This window comes from Clavelina lepadiformis, chromosome 2 (assembly GCF_947623445.1).
Source record: "Clavelina lepadiformis chromosome 2, kaClaLepa1.1, whole genome shotgun sequence".
NCBI classification, from domain to species: Eukaryota; Metazoa; Chordata; class Ascidiacea; order Aplousobranchia; family Clavelinidae; genus Clavelina; species Clavelina lepadiformis.
The window spans coordinates 7,055,799-7,076,327 of NC_135241.1; the positions used below are offsets into that span (position 1 = coordinate 7,055,799).

The following is a 20,529-nucleotide window of genomic DNA, read 5'->3' on the forward strand; positions in this document are numbered from 1 at the left end:
GATATTAGCACTCGTAATGTATAGGAACTAATGCGGAGGCTTTTAATTTTGCACGCATGACAGACATATAAAACTGAAAGACTTTGACCCAGATAAAATGCACGAGCCATTTCTAAGGAAGTGACTATCTCACCGGCACTTTACAGTATTTGAGGCACGCATACGCAGTGTGATTAGCAGGTAGAAGGTTTAACTAGAAGTATAGGCCATTTCTATATTGGTCGGTTTAATGTTTTAAACGTCGTCGCAGCTTGCATTTTTGCGTTGCATTTCAGCGGCTCAATTTTCGAGCAAGCCGAGCAAGTCTTTGAAACATTTATTAAAAAGAATGAAAAAGTAGCCCACAGTTTATTGGGAATTAACTGAAACTATATGGTTATGGAAATTTGACTAATTATTCGATTTAACTTATTTACATAAAATTCAGCAAAGTTTTTCAGATTTACCAAGCAGCTGTTGTTTTTTTGAGAAATATATATTTCGCCCTACAAGGCATCTATAGTTTTTATTGAATAGAAGCGATTTATTTGTATCCAAATACAACAAAGACTGAAAATTTAAATTCAATTGCTTAAAATTACATGTGGAGTTGTTTGATTACTTATTCGATAAATTGTCGGAAAACGTTGTATCCAGAACCTTGGTAAGAACTGTAGTGAGTAAGCCAGGTTGATGTTTCGCCTTTTACCTTTACGTTCATCCGGTTAACCTTGATTGTGTGCAGGGCAAGTAAGTTACAGGATAATAAGCTAATAGGTTACCAATTAGCTTAAATCTAAATATCCTCTACCAACTAAATACCGATAAACTAAGCTGATATTGCATGTAAAAAGATCTTATATATAGTACACCAAGAACCCCCGTTTCGTTAAACTAAAATTCCTCTTTGGCGGTCAGTGAAGAGAAACATGCCTACGTGGGCCATGTAACATGGCTCCTGGGAGGAAACAAAAAACAAAAAAAACAAAAAACAAAAAACAAAAAACGACAGACAAAGAAGTAGACTAAAGATATGAGAAAAAAGTAGAAATTTAAAATCATGTACCAAATCCGCTGTTGAAAAAGGATACCGATATCATATGACACGCATATGATACCGGCAACTATAGCCTACTATACCGCATTCTGGCTACGCAAACATAAGGTGCATTAAAACTTTATGAAAGCAATTTAAAACGCAAAGAAGACATCCCAAAAACTGGATTTTTAAATAAAGCAGTGTGGCATAAGCCTACAGTTATAAACCATTTATATAAGTTATAGTATTGGTTTTAACAGACCAATAGGAGAGTGCCAAAATAAAAGTGACCTGAAACTTATTTTTTGCATTATTTCTTTTGTTCTACCATAGCCTATCTCTCTCTCTATATATACATAGGCTATATATACATAAATTATATATACAGTACAATCATAAAGATTATAAGGTACCTGTACCGAATAAGGCCCGGTCCCTAATAAGGCCCATTGCTCATATTTCGCAAACCCGTGCAAATAAATAAAAGATTTTGTCCCTACATAAAAACTAATATAAATTCATGATGGTTTACCAGATTTCATCCTTGTCACGTGATCAACCGATTCGCTAGAGCACAACAAAAATTTGATATTTGCAGTTAAGGTGGTTTTGTTAATTTAGAAAAAAAGTAAGTGAGAATTTGGCCGGTTAAATGAACTGTTGTCAGCCGGCTGAAGTTTTCATGTAACAACCAACTTAGTATTGAAAAGGATAATGCACTTTTTTTTGCTAAAATTTTTCTGATGATAAAAATGTGACATTTTTTTCGTGGATGCCACATGCGCCTAATAAGGCCCATACAAGATGCTTGGCTAATTGATGTCCAGACTTCAAGAGTGGTTCCAGTCATCAGTTGGCAAATTGTTGCAGTTACTTTGATGCGCCTAGTGGAATCTTTTTAAATGTTTGTACAACTTAAAATGTGAAATTTCTAATAATGTTATATGTTGTCTATTACTATGTTTTGAATCAAAATACTCACAAAATTGGTGGGCCTTATTAGGAGCCTATGCTCCTAATAAGGCCCATTTTTTGGAATTTTTAATTTCTTTATAAAAAATTTTTGGGGGGTTGTCAGGTATTGTGGTTTTAATATGTTGTAGTCATATACCCTCACTAATAGAATACGATTTTTCAGTCTATTCTCATTTATGGTTCTTGAGTTATTTTCAAAAAAGTGTTAGGTGGGCCTTATTCGGTACAGGTACCTTAGTTAAAAGTTATATAAGCTTATATTTGTAAATATATAAGTTACAAAGATTATGATTATAAAATCTTAATATCTAGGTATTGTAATGAAAATTCCTATAAAAACTATGGTTTTACGCTTCTACCATAGAAATTAAAAAAGTTCAGAGGTGGGCACAACAGCACTCAAAATTGAGCGCGATCCTATTTCTTTAGGTAGGAGCGTCACTCTCATTTCAACGTCGGAACGGAACCACAAGCGCACTCCTGAGTTATTCGCTCATTGCTATTTTTTTGCACAACTAAAGCTATGAGCGCATAAAATGGTTACAAATGGTTGGATTGAAAAACAATTTAGGTGTTTGGACTGCCGTCAGACTATCATTTTATGTAATGAAAAAATGATTGCTTTGAGACTGATTCCACGCAAAATAGTTGCTCCGCATGGCGAAAAATAAACAACATAATACGCAACACATAGCACAGCAGCACGTCAATACCTTGTTTTGGCGGTTCGATATAAAAGCAATATACCGCGCGTGTTGTTTTATGGTAATATTGTGATATCACTGTTGTTTATTGGCAAAGCAGGTTTATATCAAAAGTAATTGCTTAATACTGAGTTTCAGTTTCGTAAAATTTGCGTTTTTTTGCGATGGCAGTCACCAGAAAATTTCGTATTTTTATATTATTTGTCTTGTTTTATATTAAAGACAAGTTGAAATGTAATTAAAGGTTGTTCATTATAGTCGTTATTAAGCGGACTAATTTTCTGACAAACATTTTCCAAAATTTAATTGCTTATCGTGACTTTATCCACCTAGTGTGTGATCTACTTTTGCACCAGTCACGAAAGCGATATTTCTCCTGCTGGGCTTCATGCAGTCTGATATCAGTTTAAAAAACAGTCTATCAGTGTTACTGGCTCACTGCCATACTTTCCATGCTTTATTTACGGTCATCACCTCGTAGGCTATCAAAGGACGGTTATTTCGTCACATTACAATCTGTTATTGCCCGATTTCGGAAAAGGGAAATGTAGGCCAGGAGCCAAGTGCATATTTCGCAGGTATTTTAATTGCGTTTACACAGCGAATGCAAACCGATAAAACGATAGTTTTCAATGTTTTGTGTGCGTAAAATATACGTAAAAACGTAATAGTGTACCAAATGACAACCTATGTACCAAACGTCCGTAACAGCAACTTGGTTGTAATACATAATAACGTACAACACTATTTGAAAGTGAAAAATATTAAATTGTTGAACATAGGCATCTAAAAATGTAGAAGGTTCTTAATACTCTAGTCGTCTTTTAATCTTTTGTGGCAAGTGTGACCAAAACAAAACCCTTCAGCATGGGATTCCTTCAAATTTCCTGTAACATTTACAACAAATAATGATAAGCAATTACAGTTGCAGTTAGACACACGTTTTACAATGCACATTTGATGTTTGCAACATACGAATGCGATTGGTATCCTAAGATGCGACGGAGTGGAAATATTTTTTAGTCGTCAAAAAGAGCGGGAGCGTGGGCGACAAAACGAGCGCGAATTTTTCTTTATTGAAGAAGTTAAGCACGATCGACGCTCTTTTTTCATTGATGACCAAGAGCCTGAGCGACGCTTCTTTTACAAGAGTGGTTGCCCAGCTTTAAACATGTTATTAACTTATTACTAACAGTTATCAGTATTCTATGAATCTATGGCTCTGGTTCTATCGCTGTTGCGTTCGCCATGTTGTCCGCTAGATAGCGGCAGGACCTTTGTTGCAAACAAAGTTCTAAAATTGTCCTTTCTATGATTGTTGTTGCAAAAAGTGTTATTGCCTTTTTCTTTTTGACTGTTTGTATTTTGCATCCAACCTCACTCCTCAGTCATCGTTTAGGCAAGTAAACACAGGGAGGTTGTACGAATGTGTTTGTTTGACCGTGTGGGCGTCAATGCCTGTGCTTCGCTTTGGAAAATGTTATTTACCAAAAAATGAACTCAAGTTAGCCTTAGTTGTGGGCCAGGAGCAGCCTAACAATTCATATATAGCGTCATGTGTTTTCGTACGCTAAACTATTTAGCTCTAGCCTATAGGCTAGCTGTTACTGTTAGGCCTATGCTCTATATGTTTTACAGCATGCTTAAATAAAGTTTGGTTTTACCTTTCAGTTAACACTTTCAGATTTTTGCTGAGATAAAGTTTGCTGATGACAAACGAGTCTTTACTGATATAGGTCAGAATAAGCCTGTCAATAAGAATTTGACAGATGAGCGGAAGTGGTCAAGTGGATGCTAGGTGGGCTGCAGTGGAAGGAGAGGCAGGAAATAAAAGATCAGCCAATCGTAGATCTTCCAGGTCATTGCATTGTCAACAAAGTGGTTCCACTGTCAGTTTACACAAGAGAAGTAGCGGTATCAAGCTAAAACCACTGGGAAAGATAAAAAGGTTAAGCTGGCTTAGATAGTGGGTTAATGAAATATGTTGAAGCTTGCAGGCTTGGTAATGTGACATCAAAGTACGGTTTATATTTATAACAATAGTTTTATAATCAGTACTTAAGCTGAGATTTGGCTGAGCATAGGCATACTACCATTTCATACTACAGTTAATGTATGAACTGATGTTAAAAAACTTCACTTAGGCCTAGTCAATGATGCTCTACAGCCTATTATTCCCAGAGAACAACGTTAAGGGTGGAAAGGAGGTAATAAATCACAGTGCCAGCGGTACAGTAATAAAATTATGGTACATTTTGTTATTATTTTTATGGATAGATAGTTTCATATAGGCTAGGGCTAGGCCATGAACAATTAGGCTATTCTTTAAAAATTTTTGAGTAAAATATGTATTGAAATATATCATGACTTAACTGGTTTAAAAGTTTTGTAAAATTTTGCCAGGTTGTGTTTGCTAAAGCCAACAAAAACCACATTGGATTTGTTGAGTTTCCGGTTCTCTTATACTTTTGCACTCCGACTTGCACTATAGGCCTGAATGGGAAGGAGTTATGAGGTAATAGAAAAGAAATTATGAAATCATAATTTCCCAATACCTGATCCTGATGTGGGAGTGCAAAAGTAAAAGAAATGAGATTTCCAACTTAATAGTTTAACAAAGTCATAACTTTATTGCATTCTCCCTGAAGTAAAGATGATACCTATAACCTAATGATGTAAACAGTCAAATGTGTGGTCAGTTATTATGTCATACTATTACAAGAAAAGAACAGTTCGTCCACCTTCTTTTTCAAAACACAAGTTTAATAAAAATATTTATGGTTATCGCAATACTATCTACAATAAAATTCATCCATATACAGGGTATGTATACAAATAATAAAAGTTAATAGGAAATGTTGCTGAAACAATTGCTTGTGAGCTTTGGAAAATTATATATTTTTCAAATACATTAACGCTTTGTGCTTTTGAAGTATGGCTTGCCAGCTTGTGGAAAGCAAGCCATTAAAGGAGTTGTTGATATAAGTGTAACATAAATTAATTTATTTCGGATTCTCTTTCACAATTTATTTCATATTTCCTGTAATTAGATAAACCTCTTACGCTTTATATTAAATAAACACGCCTACCCTGTATGTATTAAAGGTAATTATACAGAAGACATATTGGAACATAATGGCTTAATAGCTTTCTCATGTTTAATGTTCCATGCTGGTTGCACTTTCAACTCATTAATCATGCTATGTATTATAAGTTTAAGAAATATATGTTTTCAATGTCTTGTTATCAAAAAAACTTACAGGTCTTTTTGAGTAGAAAATTACAATGCCGTCTTATTATCAAAAGAAAAGCATTAAAAGGAATGTTGGTATTAAGGCAGGACCCGGTGTAGCAAAACCGAAAGGTGCCAGATTTGGTGCCAGTGCTCAGGTTGTGGGGAAAGATGGAAGCATTCTTCCTAAAAGGTGCTAACTCTCACACATGGGCTTCCATTTCCCATTCATTCATTCCTTCATTATTTAAAGTCATTTGGCATTGAAGGCATCTGATACTTTACTGACTGTCTTTATGAAGTGATAATTATTTAACAAGTATATAAACTGTTTAAAGCAATTCGCATTTCATAGTGTTTGCATGAAACAATGTAACTTTTAGTGAAATACCTTGATATAGGGTATAGACATATTCCCCTTCATCAACGAATCGACATCAAAGATTTTGACTACAATTTTAAGATTGCTGGCCACTAGAACAATGATAAATTACTTGTGTACGAATTACAGGGGTAGATGATGCTACAAACCAAATATATATTTAAGCATGCCATATTATTACCACAAAAGGGGTGTTCGACAAGTTACAACTACTGTGGGTGGGCATCATGACACTGATAGGTATAGTAGGAACAATGGTGCTCGAAGCCATGAGCCAGAAACCAAGCCGAGTCAAAGAAATACGCACAGGGGCCAAGTTGGTGGTGGTAATAAGTCTGGTACAAAAGGTGGCTTAAAAAGGTATTTGCATGCAAAGCACAATCATTAATTGCTCTAATGCCATTGCACACTTATTGCTTATCATGGATTATAACAAGAATGCATAATTTAATTAAATTATTACATATACAGTATATATGGAATAATTTGCATTAATCTTTAAGTTTGGTAATTTAATGGATCAATGCTTCTCATGTACCTTTTTTGTGCTTTCTTAAGTTAAACTGTTGTAGTTTCTTGCATATAGTAATTCTACCACCATTACTATACAACAAAGTCTAACTATTACTGCTATTTCTGCCCAAGTACTTTGAAGGTGCTTTATGCTCTAATGTAATTTAGATCGAAATATGTATGCAGTCGTGACAATTTTTTCAGATAAAATGAGCAGCAAAAAGCGTATACATCATGTGTGAAATAGTTTCTGTGTTTGAAGTTGTTGTTTTAATTAGTGTTGTTTTTTTAGATACTCATGCCAAATAAAAAGAAGAGGTTTCCCTGTCGACATTACAAATAAAAGCTATGATGAAATTAAGCAAGAGTGCTTGAGAAAAAACATCCTGTTTGAAGATCCAGAATTTCCTGCTGATTTGGAATCACTGTTCTTTAGTCAAAGGCCAAGTAAACGATTCGAATGGAAACGACCAAGTGTAAGAAGGCCAAAAATCTATTAATGTTTTATTCAAAATAGTCTACCCTATATACTGTCTGTATTGTGTATGCTGCAAAATGCATAAACGATCTCTTAATTAAAGGAAATATGTGATGATCCTGAACTATTTGTTGGTGGAGCCAGTCGTTTTGACATCATGCAAGGAGAGCTTGGTAAGTGCTCATTACTGCAATGATTTAAAGCAAAACCTCAGAATTTGTGCAACTGACTAATATAAATAATTAATTCAGGCTATGAATTATTAAATTTTATAGCTAGTATGTGAAACCTGTGGAGTGTCAGTAATTTAATTTCATCTTGTGTTATCTGTATTTAATAGCCAGACTGCAGTGATGCAAATTAATTTTGACATTTGTTCAGGTGATTGCTGGCTTTTAGCTGCTATTGCATCTCTTTCCTTGAACACTGAACTTCTTTATAGAATTATTCCGCCAGAGCAGTCATTCAAAACAGATTATGCTGGGATTTTTCATTTTCAATTTTGGCAGGTTTGATCAGTTAATTTTTGTTTTACTCACTGATATTAGGCTTACTTCCAGCTGTGTTATGCTTACCATGCAGTCAGCTGTGATAACGAAAAGAAGTTTCTATCATTAATACTGATTTCATCTAGATAAGCTTAATTCAATGGATAATACTTTTCTTACACTATTTAGCTATTTGTGTATGTTTAGCCCTGATATTGTTTTTGCTAGCATTTTTATTTTGCAGTATGGAGAATGGGTTGATGTCATTGTAGATGATCTCCTTCCAACAGTTAATGGAAGGCTTGTTTTTCTTCATTCTGCGGACAAGAATGAATTTTGGAGTGCTCTTTTGGAAAAAGCTTATGCCAAGTTAGTTCTACTTACACATAAACAACTGTAATTTAATTTTGTTGTTTCTTGTAGTGAATATTTCATTTTAAAAATATTGCCAATTTTATTGTCACTTTAGTTTGATGGAAATTTCTTAGAAACTTGGAGCAAGTTTTGTAACAGCTCTTTTCTAACTGAACCTTGAATTTGATAGATTAAATGGATCATATGAAGCCCTGAAAGGTGGAAGCACAACTGAAGCAATGGAAGATTTCACGGGTAGCTGATGCTTTCAGGATTGCATCTAGCTATAGCATGCTGTTAAAATGTGCTAACAATCTATAATAATCGACTTTTACAAATAGCTTTCTTTGGTCAGGTGGAGTTACTGAAATGATTGATCTAAAGGATGCCCCTTCAAATCTTTTTAAAGTCATGGAAAAGTCTCTTAAGAAGGGAGCCTTGATGGGCTGTGCTATTGATGTGAGTTCAGTTTAGCCTCCTTTGCTCTGCAGCATAATTATCTTGGTTTAAATCAGGGTCATTATGTTACTCTTGGGATATGCTATTGTGAAAACCTAATTGGTGGCAGCCGCCGCCTGCGATTCCCTAAACTATGGCGGTTAAAAAGGACACTTACTTACTTGCAAACCTGTTTTATGTGAAACATAATTTGTATAAATTCATTTCACTATTTACCATGCAGCTAAATTTAATCATAGACATTTTGTTATATGCAGTGTAGATAATTACCACCTTTCAAGAAGATAGCAATTAAATTGTTTCTCAACTGTTATTAAGTTCATTAACTCCCAACTCCCAAGTGTGTTGTTGAAACCTCCTCCAAATTACATTTCTATTCTGCCCATTTAAAGATTTTAAAATAAGTTTTTAAGTATATGATTGGAGTTGAGTGTAGAAAAGCTTGTTTTAGGCACAATGACTTTATATCAGCTATTAAGAGAACATTAACATCTTCAGCCAACGTTAAAGCTTAAAATCTATTATAACAGATATAGTTATCCTGGTGACAGTTCAGCAATGTCAATATTTGACAACTAAACACAATATACTCTGCTCATACAGATACCACAATATAATATTACCAGCCCATGTTGATATTCCTTGCTTTTGAAAACAAACAAAAGGGTTAGGGCCATTATAAATTGGTCTAGTGTTTGCATGACCTCTGGGTATACATTTTAATGTATCATGAACTCATGATAAGTGGAAGGAAACCGTACCAACGAAAATGAAATACTGTATACTGTATAGGCACAAACCATCGCTGCGATAAGCATTTATATAGTGCCAGATTGCTTTTGTTAATGACAGTAAGAGCTTTTTAAACATGCCAGCTGTAGTCAAAGAGAAAAAATATTAATTTAACCAAGCAACTTGTAAACTTACTGTGTCTGTTACCAAAGTTGTTAAAAATGGTGCTCAAAGTATTTTTTGTCTTCAAAAGATTTCAGTTAAAAACCAATCATCAAACTGATCATCAGACCTGCCATTAATGTGGCACGCAAGGCACAATTCAACATAAAGTATCTTTAACCTTTCTACTCTTTATACTAAAAGCGTCTGTGTGCCACACCTTTGGTTAACTCGATCGTAATCAACCAATTTTATCATACCATACAATACCAAGGAAAGAGAAAATAAACAGAATTGAATCTACTTTATTTAAACAAAGGTTTTGTTAATAAGTTCTTTACATTGTGTCGTGACTCATTTGCGAAACCATAATACAAATATGTATCTATTATGCCGTTATCCTTTACGATGACATATCTGTTTAACATCTTATGTTATCTGCAAACAAAATTTGACTTTTAACACAATTTTAATTAACCCTGAAAAAAATGTAGTGCTGGATGTGTTTACACTTAAAGTTTGTGGGAACATGGTCATGTTAGATTTAGCCAGGGAACTAATTTACTGTAAGGACTCATAGGTTGATTTTAGTTAGGGTTTGACTTCTGCTATTTAAGGTTAGTAATCACCCTGGGGACAGGGGCTAGCAACTGTAGAATTAATGATCAGGCTAGTGCGTAATTGCTATTTTATTTCTTGACCAGACCATCTTTCAATCATTTCTTCCTAATGCGTAAAACAAGTTTGCAAATGAGTTGTAAATCATGTTGATAAACTATTAATCTCATAGTAATTTTAACACTCAACCGAATGATTTGTTTAATGCATTGCAATTAAAACAAAACACTCCTTTTGTAGTTTCTATAATACAGTATTATAATAACAACTTCAGAGAGTTTTTTTCTATCTCTATTTTAGACTTCAAGCGCTGCGCAGCGAGAAGCCAAGTTGCCTAATGGTCTATTAATGGGTCACGCTTACAGCGTCACTGGACTAGAAACTGTGAGTATTGCTTTCATTATCTTTTAGCTTGGAATTTTAAGCAACTTTACTTTGATAATGTCCATAATTACGGGCCCTAAATATTTGTGCTTAATTTCTGATCCCTTTTTACTACTATATACTGTACACAGTTTTAACCATTATTGTATTACATTAAGTTGTGGTGTTATTATAATAGCAAAGAAATACACTATGAAGCTTAATATTGAAATAGCACAGTTTTTAGCCTTGCTCAAAATTTGACAGAATCTGTAAACGTATTTAATTTTTGTCATTGGAATTTAAATTAGAAAGAAAAATGTTTACAAAAAATACGGTATCCAATTGTCCATTGATAAAAGCAATGTGTTCGGCTTGACAAATCTATTTATTACTTTCAGAAATTAGTTGAATTATATAATTATAATTACTCGTTGAGTAACAGAATTGTGTTTTTTTTTTATTGCCCTTCATTGTGACTGTATGAAAGCTTAAGATGTAAATGAATGTATGATAAATTTACAAAGTGTAAATTTATAAACAACATAAACAAATGTTAAATACAAACATTATTGCAATTATTTTTTCTAGCTTCGTAATGGACCTCAACTTGTTCGTGTTCGTAACCCTTGGGGTCAAGTTGAATGGAACGGAGCATGGAGTGACTCGTAAATGCGTGCAGTTTTGTTTTCATCTTTACATTTCAAAAAATGCCTCGTAGCATAACTATGTGTTTTTGATATTCAGCATTTTATGGACTGTTTATTTTTCATAGCTCTTCGAAGTGGAATGGTTTTCCGAGAGAGAAGAAACGTTTAGATGTTGAATCTAGTGATGATGGAGAATTTTGGTGTGCAGAAGAGATGTGCAGTTTTTAATTTTGGAAACTATTGTCCATATTAATATTTGCTATTTTGGGTGAAGGATGTCATTTCCTGATTTCTGCAAGAATTTTACAAAACTTGAAATTTGCAACTTGGGCCCAGATGCGTTGGAGGATGATGACGTTAGCTCACAGTGGATTACTTCTCTTCATGAAGGTCGTTGGATCAGAGGTTGTACAGCTGGTGGATGCAGAAATTTCCCTGGTACATTTCTTTTTCCTCTTATTTTTGTTTGTAAGACCAAGCTTTCTGCTGTAATCCATAAATCATGAGATTGTTGCAAAATAACATGCCATTGTTATTAGTGCACTTATAATGAAGTAGTACAGTATAACCTTGTGTACTTACATCTATTACTGATTTTTTGTAACATCTGCAGACACATTTTGGATAAATCCACAATTTCGCTTGAAACTGGAAGAGGAAGATGATGATCCGGATGATGATGTCATTGGATGCAGTTTTATTGTGTCACTTATGCAAAAAAATCGAAGAAAACAGAAGTCTAAAGGACAAGGCCTTTTAACCATAGGATTTGCACTTTATAAGGTTTTATTAAATAGAAAAATATGTATATACTGCTTTTTAAAAGTGTGTTGGTAACTTTTAACAATTTCTTGTTTATTCAGCTGAAAGAAGTGATTGATTCCAAGCAAATATTGAAGAAAGACTACTTCCTCTACAACCAGTCAGCAGCTCGTTCTAAGAACTACATCAACTTGCGTGAAAATTCTCAGCGATTTAAACTCGAACCAGGAGAATATGTCATAGTTCCTTCCACCTTCCAGCCAAATGAGGAGGCTGACTTTGTTCTAAGAGTATACACTGAGAAAAGAGCTGGTGTGGAGTAAGTAACCTATTTAATGTCATATATATTTTTGGTTCAACATAATAGAGGTCTTAAAAGGTAGTGGGATCCTATTCAGGAAACATTATAATGTTGACAAGTAATTCTTAAAAAGTATTAACCCAATTATTTTGACATCTTACTGACTTATGGAAGTTGATCTTTTCCTAAACCTGTTTGAATTTGACAAAGGCAAAATAAATGGTTAGCCCAACACCTTAGTTATATTGTTTTCAATATAGGTGATAACATAGCCACATGTACCCACAATTATTTGGTCATTTTATGCTTATCTACCGTATGCACTCGTTTGAAGTTCGCTCCATGGGTAAATGCATAAATATCTATCGTAAATTCAGAATTTATATTTATTCACACTTTATTTGTTATGAGTATAAAATAGAAATAGAAAAAAATTTACAATGCTTTACTCTATAACTTAACACAATATATAAGACGGTGTACAATACTGTGATTGTAACAGAATTTTAGCTATTTTCAAGTAGACACGGGTAAATATTTACCTGCACCAGAATAATTCTGCCACCACCAATATAATAGTGCTATCAGACTGTTTACTTGCAACTTGCAATTAAGAGTTCATTGTGGTTGAAGAAGCTTGATACACCATGTAGTTTCTGGATCCTTTAATATATTTTAATGTAATTGTCTAACAGTTTGTATCATAATTCAGGTTTGCTTTGTTTATAACAACTAACTTTTACAGAAACATTTTTCATTATTTTGGCACGGTCAAGCTTCGTTTTACATAGAAAGCGGCTGCAATGATTGGTGCAAAAGCATTTATAAATTTTTTGTTAGTTTTTTAATTAATAAAAAAAAAATTCCTGCTTTTGTTGCACTCATAGAAACATTTTTTTGATTTATATTTCAAACTAATACTTTTATACAAACTTGTGCTTGAACTTGGAAGTATCTTGTGAAGCTCTACTGACTGCTTACTTTAAAAACCAATAGTTTCAGGGTTCTAAGACAAGTGTGAAAGTGTGACTGCATTTCACTTAGGTCTAGATCTAAGCTTCTTGAGGACATAAAACTATTCCAGAATAGAATTTGGAATACTGTTTTCATGTAGTAAAATGCAGTGTAGTGTGCATCCTTGGTTGTGTGATAAAATAGAATACCTAAGTCTTCATCTCAAGGGGAACAGAAAAAGTAAAAACTTAAGCAAGCCTAGAGACATTTAATCCTTTAATTTAACCTTTAACCGAACATTTTATAAGTTAAGAACACAAACAGGAAGCAGTTTTTGGATTTCTGTACTATAATGTGGTATACATTTAAACTCTCAAAATACAATATATATATTAAAGAAATCAGGAAATTTTACTACTGTAGTTTAAACATAAAAACCTCCACTTTACTCATGCTGACAAAGTTTGCAGAGGACTTAATGGAGTTCTACTGTAATTATGTTTTATTCATTATAAGAAGCTTACTTTTTAACCTTGTACCCTCTTTTACTCAACTTTGATGAACTTAAATCTCTTCAATTTTCAAACTACCTATGTATACAGTAAAATCAGTTACATCATGTCACAAATCAAAGTAGTTTAAGCTTTGAGTAACAGGCTTCCACTGTATAAAGGGTTAAAATATCTAAACAATTACTATTTTGTTGAACAGTGAAATCGATGAAGAAACTAAGCAAGATACAACAGTCTTAGATGAACCAACAGTTGAGGACGTAAGTAAAATTTTTACACAGTAAAACGCAATTAAACCACGCTCAACTGGTGCTCATGCCTGCTGCTTGTGTATCTGGTTTATCATTGTCACCACTTGTGTATGTATCAGTACAGGTATGCAATAGCACTTTATTAATGTTTTGGTAATTGAAACATGGCTGGATAGTCTTCTACAAGTTTCAATTAATTCCGTGTGCCAGACATGTCACTTATTTTTTATTTGGTGTTTATCGTCAAATTAACAGAATTAAGTTCTTGGCTTTAAAGAAACCCAACTATCTAAAAATAGAATAACCACCCACTCTTGATTACGCTCATAAATATATTAAAGGTTATTTATTTCATGATATACTATTTTAATGGCAATACTGTAACAACAGTAAATCCAGCAATTTATTACACCAATTATAAAAATATTTGTTATGAGAAAAAATGTGGATTTTAATTACCATATTGACAGTGTTATTATCTGTAATAGATATAACTAGAGGACAGTACCATGCCTTTGCAATAACTTCTCCGCAATATGTATTGGTTGTTTATGTTAAATTTTTAACTGTTTACTGATCACAGAAAGATAAAAGTGGCCACCACGAAAAGGTAGCTTTTGTTTTGAAAAAATATGTAGCAACGTTTCTAGTCCAACCTGACTTTGTGATTTTGTTTTAATTTGCAAAAGATTGCATGTTATGTTTTTAATTGATTTATTTTTTGTTGTTTTTCACCCCTTGTCTTGCTTTTGTACAATGAACTGCTAATATGTGGTTACCCCAGAAACATTATGCAAATGAAAAATAGTTGTTTCACCTCGTAAATTTATACTGAATATTATTATAACATTTCAGGAAGTATCTGGATTAAGCATAGTAAGTTTATTACAGCAAAGCAATGGTGTTATACTTATCAAGGTGGAAACACTACAATAGGTGTCAGCTTCAATTAACCCAAATTAATTTTCCTTGATTAAAACTTTTGTATCAGTAGCAGATGACGCATGTGCACATGTATACTTATATGTCAACTCGTTAGTGTGGTGGCTATGGTGCCAGACTTGCAACTCTATATTGGAAGATAAATATTCCAATCCTATACCATACAAATTCTAACTGAATATGCTGCTATTTTCAAAATATATATTTTTTTGCTAATTTTATAAAATGTTTGTTCTTGGCATGAAAATTTTGTTTTATGCATGTTGTGAATTTTTAGTAACAGTGTTGTGGTAATTGATTGCATTTGTGTTTGTTTATTTTTTAAATTTTTGTAAAAAAGGAATTTGCCCAAGAGCAAATGAACACTGCACTAGATTGTACAATTTACATACACACTTTTGATGTACTATTTAGTTTAATAGATAAGCATACACTGCATTCATGGTATGTTTTTTAGGACGAAAGTGCTGAAAATGACAAGAAATTTAAGAGGTTGTTCGATCAGCTTACTGGTGAAGTAAGAAGTTTTAGATTAGAATGACCAATGTTTTATTAAAACCAAAACTTTAACCACAACAAGCTTTTCTATGTATCATTGCATCCAATGTTTAACGTAACCTGCTTCATCTGTACAGGATGGTGAGATTGATGCATTTGAGCTTCAAGATATTCTTAACTCTGTACTGAAAAAGAGTAAGCAGCAATTGTTCCTTCATTTAAACTCATACAAAAATATTGCTAACCAAAATGTTTATGTTTTTTTGACATGTATAAACTAAATATTTTCATACCACACCAACTGATTTAATAATTTGTACCATGTTTAGACAAGCCGAAGCACAGTTCCGATGAAGTTTCGCCAGTATTTAGTCTGGAAGCATGCCGAAGCATGGTTGCTCTTATGGATGTATGTTATTATATTAGCAGCTTGATTATCAATGATGTCTAGGCAATGCACTAAATTTCTCCTAATCTAAACTTTATTTTTGTAGCACCATTTTAGAAGTTTTTAAGGATTTACAGTAATTGATTTATGATAATACGATAATATTGTCACTTGTGCTATGCTTTGATTTCTACTATTTAGGCAACAAATTCTGGGAAGCTTAATTACGATGAATTCAAAGCTTTATGGGTCCGTGTTCGCAAATGGATTGTAAGTGAACCTGACATTTACATGCTACGCAGTCTTTGAATGATGCAAATTCTGTTTTAGACCGAACTATATAAGTGATATTTTAACATGTAAAGAAATTTTCAGCAAATCTTCGGCAAATATGATAAAGATCGAAGTGGAAACTTTGACACATTTGAACTGAGGGAAGCTCTTAGCTCTGCAGGTGAGATTGAGTTTTATTTTTGGGAAATCACATTCTACAGAAGATAATAGGAACGAGTCAAATTAAAAGACAGTATCTGTAGATTCGTATTTAGAACAAGAAGACTGGTGGATATTCAATTTCAATTCGGTACATCTCTAGTAAATAACTAATAACTAGGGCAAATTTTTGTTTCATTAAAATCGTGAAATATTTGCACTTATTTTTAACAAAAATTGCATTTATGCACAAGCATTTTAAACAACAGTGATTTAATCAAGCGATCTATTTACTTACAAAGCTAAATATTTCCAAACATTATATGGGGGGAAATGGCAATCTTTTGCCAACAGTTTGCGTAGCATTCCAAAACTTTGTTCCATAGTGCGTGAAGTTGTTTGGAAATTTAACAATTTAGCATACAGTTCTGGAATGTTTGGCCTGGTCATTTCTACAATTGTTATTAGCCCACTTACTGTATGCAAGCCCAAAAAAGCAGTAGTGGGCTTATACACCGTAACAAAGGATTTTTGAATCCCATGATTCCTTAAGTGAAACCACACAATTTGGATTCGAATGCCTGTGTATTCGAAATTCTACTTTGGCCATCCCTACTTAGTGACAAAATTAACGATGCCTTTTAAGGCAAAATATATACTTTCGAAAAAATCAATGTTATGGAGAACTTTGCTGAATTTAACCTTTGATTTCACTACTACAGAGATCATCAGACCCACTCTTGACCAAACAAAGATCGTGGATAAAATCATATAACCACTCAAAGCTGAAATCTCTGTTCTGCATTGCTGTTAGTGTTTTTGTTATTGCAGGTTACAGCTTAAGCAGTCGACTTTATCAAATGCTTTGCATTCGCTATGCTAACAAAGAACTTAAGATTGACATGAACGACTTCATTCTGTTATCAGTCAAGTTGGAGGGAATGTTTAGTAAGTGTTACAGTGGTTACATTGTGCTGTGTTTTTATCTTGGACCTACTGGCTGTGAGTTGCATTGCACATTTCCATATTACGCTGGTTTCAATCTACCCTAATTAATTTTTAGAAGCATTTAATGATTTTAAAGGATCAGGTGGGAATGCCAGCTTAACCCTGCAAGAGGTAATATCCTTACAAGTTTTTTATGTAAAGTTACTACTAGTACATAGTTAAGAGAAAAGTAGGTAAAAATTATCAACCAGTCAAGTACTGAAAGATTTTAACTTAAACACTACCCATTTAATATTTTTGTTTCATTACTAGCATTTATTTCTTATCGCCATTAGATTAATTTGATTTTTTCCTTGTGCAAAAACAAGTTTATGTTACTGAAAAGCATTAATAATTGAATGAACTGGTCCGGGGAATTTTAAACAAATTTTTAGTAGTTTCGTTATGTTAAAGTTTGGCCATGGGTGAGGAATGCTTGTATGCCTGCAGGTTGCCAAGACACGATATCTTAAGTCGCAACACAGCATCCCAATAAAAGTTGTTGATATGTTGCTTACTCATTATTGTACGTTTTATCAAATAGATGCATTTTTGTTTATTTCAATAGATATGAACTGATAATTTCACTGGTCTGCATAATTTTTCTGGAATTGAGTTTGACAGCTAATTTTGACTAAACTTGGGTCACTGGTTTCAAATTTAACGTTATTTGGTACCTATCACATCCAGATTTGGACATATACCTTACCCTTTGCTATAGCATATTACCAGAAACAATGCCACAAATTCGAAGCGGTCGATATTAAGAGGAACTTGATAAAGAAAAGCAATAAAACATTGGCACTTGACCAACAATATTAATGAAAACATTTCAATTCACATATTTGAAAATTTTTTTTTGAAGACTTATCTTTTGAATGCCGTATAAACAGAGAAGGGCAGTACCGATACCGCCACAACTTTTTCTAAAAGTACCGAATCTCGGTACCAAAAAGTCTTTTCAAGAAATTTAAGTTGGTCCTGGTACTCAGTACTTTTAAAATGATTTCTTCAAGGTTTTGAGAAGTATGCTTTTAAAATTCATTTTAATTAATATTTAGTGCTAGTTTTAGCGCTTTTTGTTCTTTTTTAATATAAAAGTGTTTAATAAAGTCGCAAAGAGTGAGTTTACATATTTTTTGACCTGAAGTAACCTTCAGTGGGGTCATGATACCGGAAAAATTACACTTATTACAAACAGGATCCACTGTACAAAAAGTACTGGTACCAAGTACCGAACTTCATTTTTGAAATGGTACCGAATACTGGAACCGTCGATACATTTTTTGCCAATTATCCATACAATACCTATAGTACTTAGTTACCGACTTCCCACTTCTGCGTACGTGGGACATCTCTCATTAAATTTAAACTGTAACCGGAAAGATCTGACGATGACATCATACCTTCAAAATCAAGTTCTGGAAAATTTGTAAAGGTAGTAGGTACTGTTATTTGATCACTGTGAGGAAGCAGTCATATAGCAGTATCAAGGTTGGGATACTGCATTGGTGCTTGCGCTTCTTATTATGCCCCTTAATGTTAATAAGACAAAAATAACTGTCACTGGTGTGATATGTGCCCTCTCCAAATCATTCTTATTCCAAAATTAAGATGTACGTTTTTCCCCTTAGTCCAACTTCCTAAACTTTCCTCGCAATTGCATAAAATCTCATTCTGTGCAAAGCTGCCATCAGTTGGCAAACTGCAGGCAAACATCTTGCCGTCACGTATCGAAGTGTGTGATCAAATTTCTGACGTAGTTTGGGCTATATTTACCTAACCAAGTTTTTTCCCCAAGTTTATTTTGTCAATATTGCTCTTTGATTAAGATAAACTTGTTATTGCACGCGAATCCTTTTAAGTTTTGACTTAGCCACAAATACATTGCAGTAGTTTCACTTTATTATGTACAAATATAATCAAATTCATTCTTTGTTACAGTGGTTAGTTACAACCATGTATTCATGAGTGTTATCGTCGATGCAAGCTGATCTATCCACGTCAGATTTGTACATATCTCATTAAACCCTTATTGCACTGTATAAACCTGTAGTCATATAGTCAGTGTGGTGTATAATAGGTGTGATATGTGAATAATATGCGTGTTTAGGTTTGCAAGTTTGCTTTATCTCGGAAATTGTTTTAGCGTACTTAATGTGTAATACGAAATAGCTTAGTACATTTTGGTTTATGTAACAAACTTTCCTCCAAAAAAAAGATCAACTTCTATCAAAAGTACCTTTACTGCATGCTTTGTTCAGAAACTGCCTATTATCATTGCCTGTGTTTATATAACTCATAATATATCATTTTGCATGTAGGAAATTATAAGAGGATTTGCTTTTGTATGTTACGTTGAATAATAATACAGGTTTTACCTTTTGATGAAATTGGATAACACTTTGAACAACCACCTTATCTATATCTTATTTAAACTTTTAAAGCTTGTTTTAGGTTTATTTTACGATTGTAACGTTTTGTAACTTGTAGGCAAATGTTTAAATGCAGATAAAATTGTAATAGCTTTTGTAAGTTCAGTTTAAATTTAGTTCATTTTTTATTTTGGCCTGTTTATATTAGAATATTATCCATCCATCTTTTTCGTTTTTTTTTTAGTTATGAGAAACACGTTTAAACGTACGTAATTTTTATTTAACTGGAGCTAATGGGAAACCACTGTTATACTTCACTCAATTTTGCACCAACTTTCTCAGTATTAGTTCCTGCTACATTGCATGAATTAGTTTACCAGGTCGTTTCGTAAGAGCTAAAGCGGAAGAAAAATTCCCATTGTTAAGCAGTGTTTTGTTTTTGCCGTCCAGCTTATAGTTAGACTAGCTAACTATTTTCTATGCTACTTATTATGGAAGTTCCATTATCTTTTTTTCACGCGAAATTTAAGTCCTATTCAGTCGTGTAGTGAAATAAACCACTTTGTCACGCGTCTCTCATAAGACGAACATTACATATGGTAACAAAGATGCCCCAGTCCCAAGTCTTTTACAATCCACATCATTTGAACTGCCGCTTTAATGTTGTTTTGAATACGAAAGACAAAATTTGTGTGTTGTTGCATTGTAACATATGCTAAAATTTTTCCAATCAAAATATATTTCTCAGATTGAGCTGCCGTTAAATTTGTTTGGATTAATGTTAAATATAATTTGCCCTCCCTGCTCCATGTATCCATTACGCCAATTTCGCTTGCTGTTCAATGTTTTTGGCATGCAATAAACAAAAATTTATATTCATGCATCTATTTATGCAAGATATTAAACGCTTATTCCAATAACCAATATTTTCACTGTGTTTGTAGCTTGCCGTTAGGCTTGGCCAGAACTTACATTCTTGTAGTATGACAAAACTTAAGT

General features: G+C 33.4%; 1 protein-coding gene across 6 annotated transcripts; it reads left to right on the top strand.

Moving 5' to 3' along the window:
• Positions 1-4,093: 4,093 nt before the first annotated feature.
• LOC143445270 (calpain-9-like) lies at positions 4,094-20,409 on the top strand. Of its 6 annotated transcripts, none has more exons than XM_076944230.1 (23): positions 4,094-4,645; positions 7,117-7,300; positions 7,406-7,475; positions 7,684-7,811; positions 8,035-8,159; positions 8,335-8,399; positions 8,500-8,603; positions 10,416-10,499; positions 11,070-11,146; positions 11,254-11,328; positions 11,403-11,566; positions 11,742-11,911; positions 11,992-12,209; positions 13,857-13,917; positions 14,492-14,518; positions 15,308-15,367; positions 15,486-15,543; positions 15,678-15,757; positions 15,938-16,006; positions 16,112-16,190; positions 17,000-17,116; positions 17,232-17,287; positions 19,100-20,409. In XM_076944230.1, exons 1-23 carry the CDS (start codon positions 4,467-4,469, stop codon positions 19,124-19,126), a joined length of 2,277 nt encoding a protein of 758 aa, XP_076800345.1. In that variant the 5' UTR covers positions 4,094-4,466; the 3' UTR covers positions 19,127-20,409. The 6 variants fall into 6 exon arrangements, with proteins under 6 accessions (XP_076800345.1, XP_076800349.1, XP_076800348.1 ...); XM_076944234.1 differs by lacking the exon at positions 4,094-4,645 and adding an exon at positions 4,665-5,520; XM_076944233.1 differs by lacking the exon at positions 4,094-4,645 and adding an exon at positions 5,539-6,122.
• The last annotated feature ends 120 nt before the right edge of the window (positions 20,410-20,529 follow it).

What these genes read in the sequence shown, in the direction of transcription:
- LOC143445270 (XM_076944228.1), top strand. Translation starts at nt 6,478, where the DNA reads ATGCCATATTATTACCACAAAAGGGGTGTTCGACAAGTTACAACTACT. An exon ending in TTGGAAAAAGCTTATGCCAA is followed by an intron (nt 8,160 to 8,334) that starts GTTAGTTCTACT and finishes TGAATTTGATAG; the next exon opens with ATTAAATGGATCATATGAAG. An exon ending in GCATGGTTGCTCTTATGGAT is followed by an intron (nt 15,758 to 15,937) that starts GTATGTTATTAT and finishes TCTACTATTTAG; the next exon opens with GCAACAAATTCTGGGAAGCT.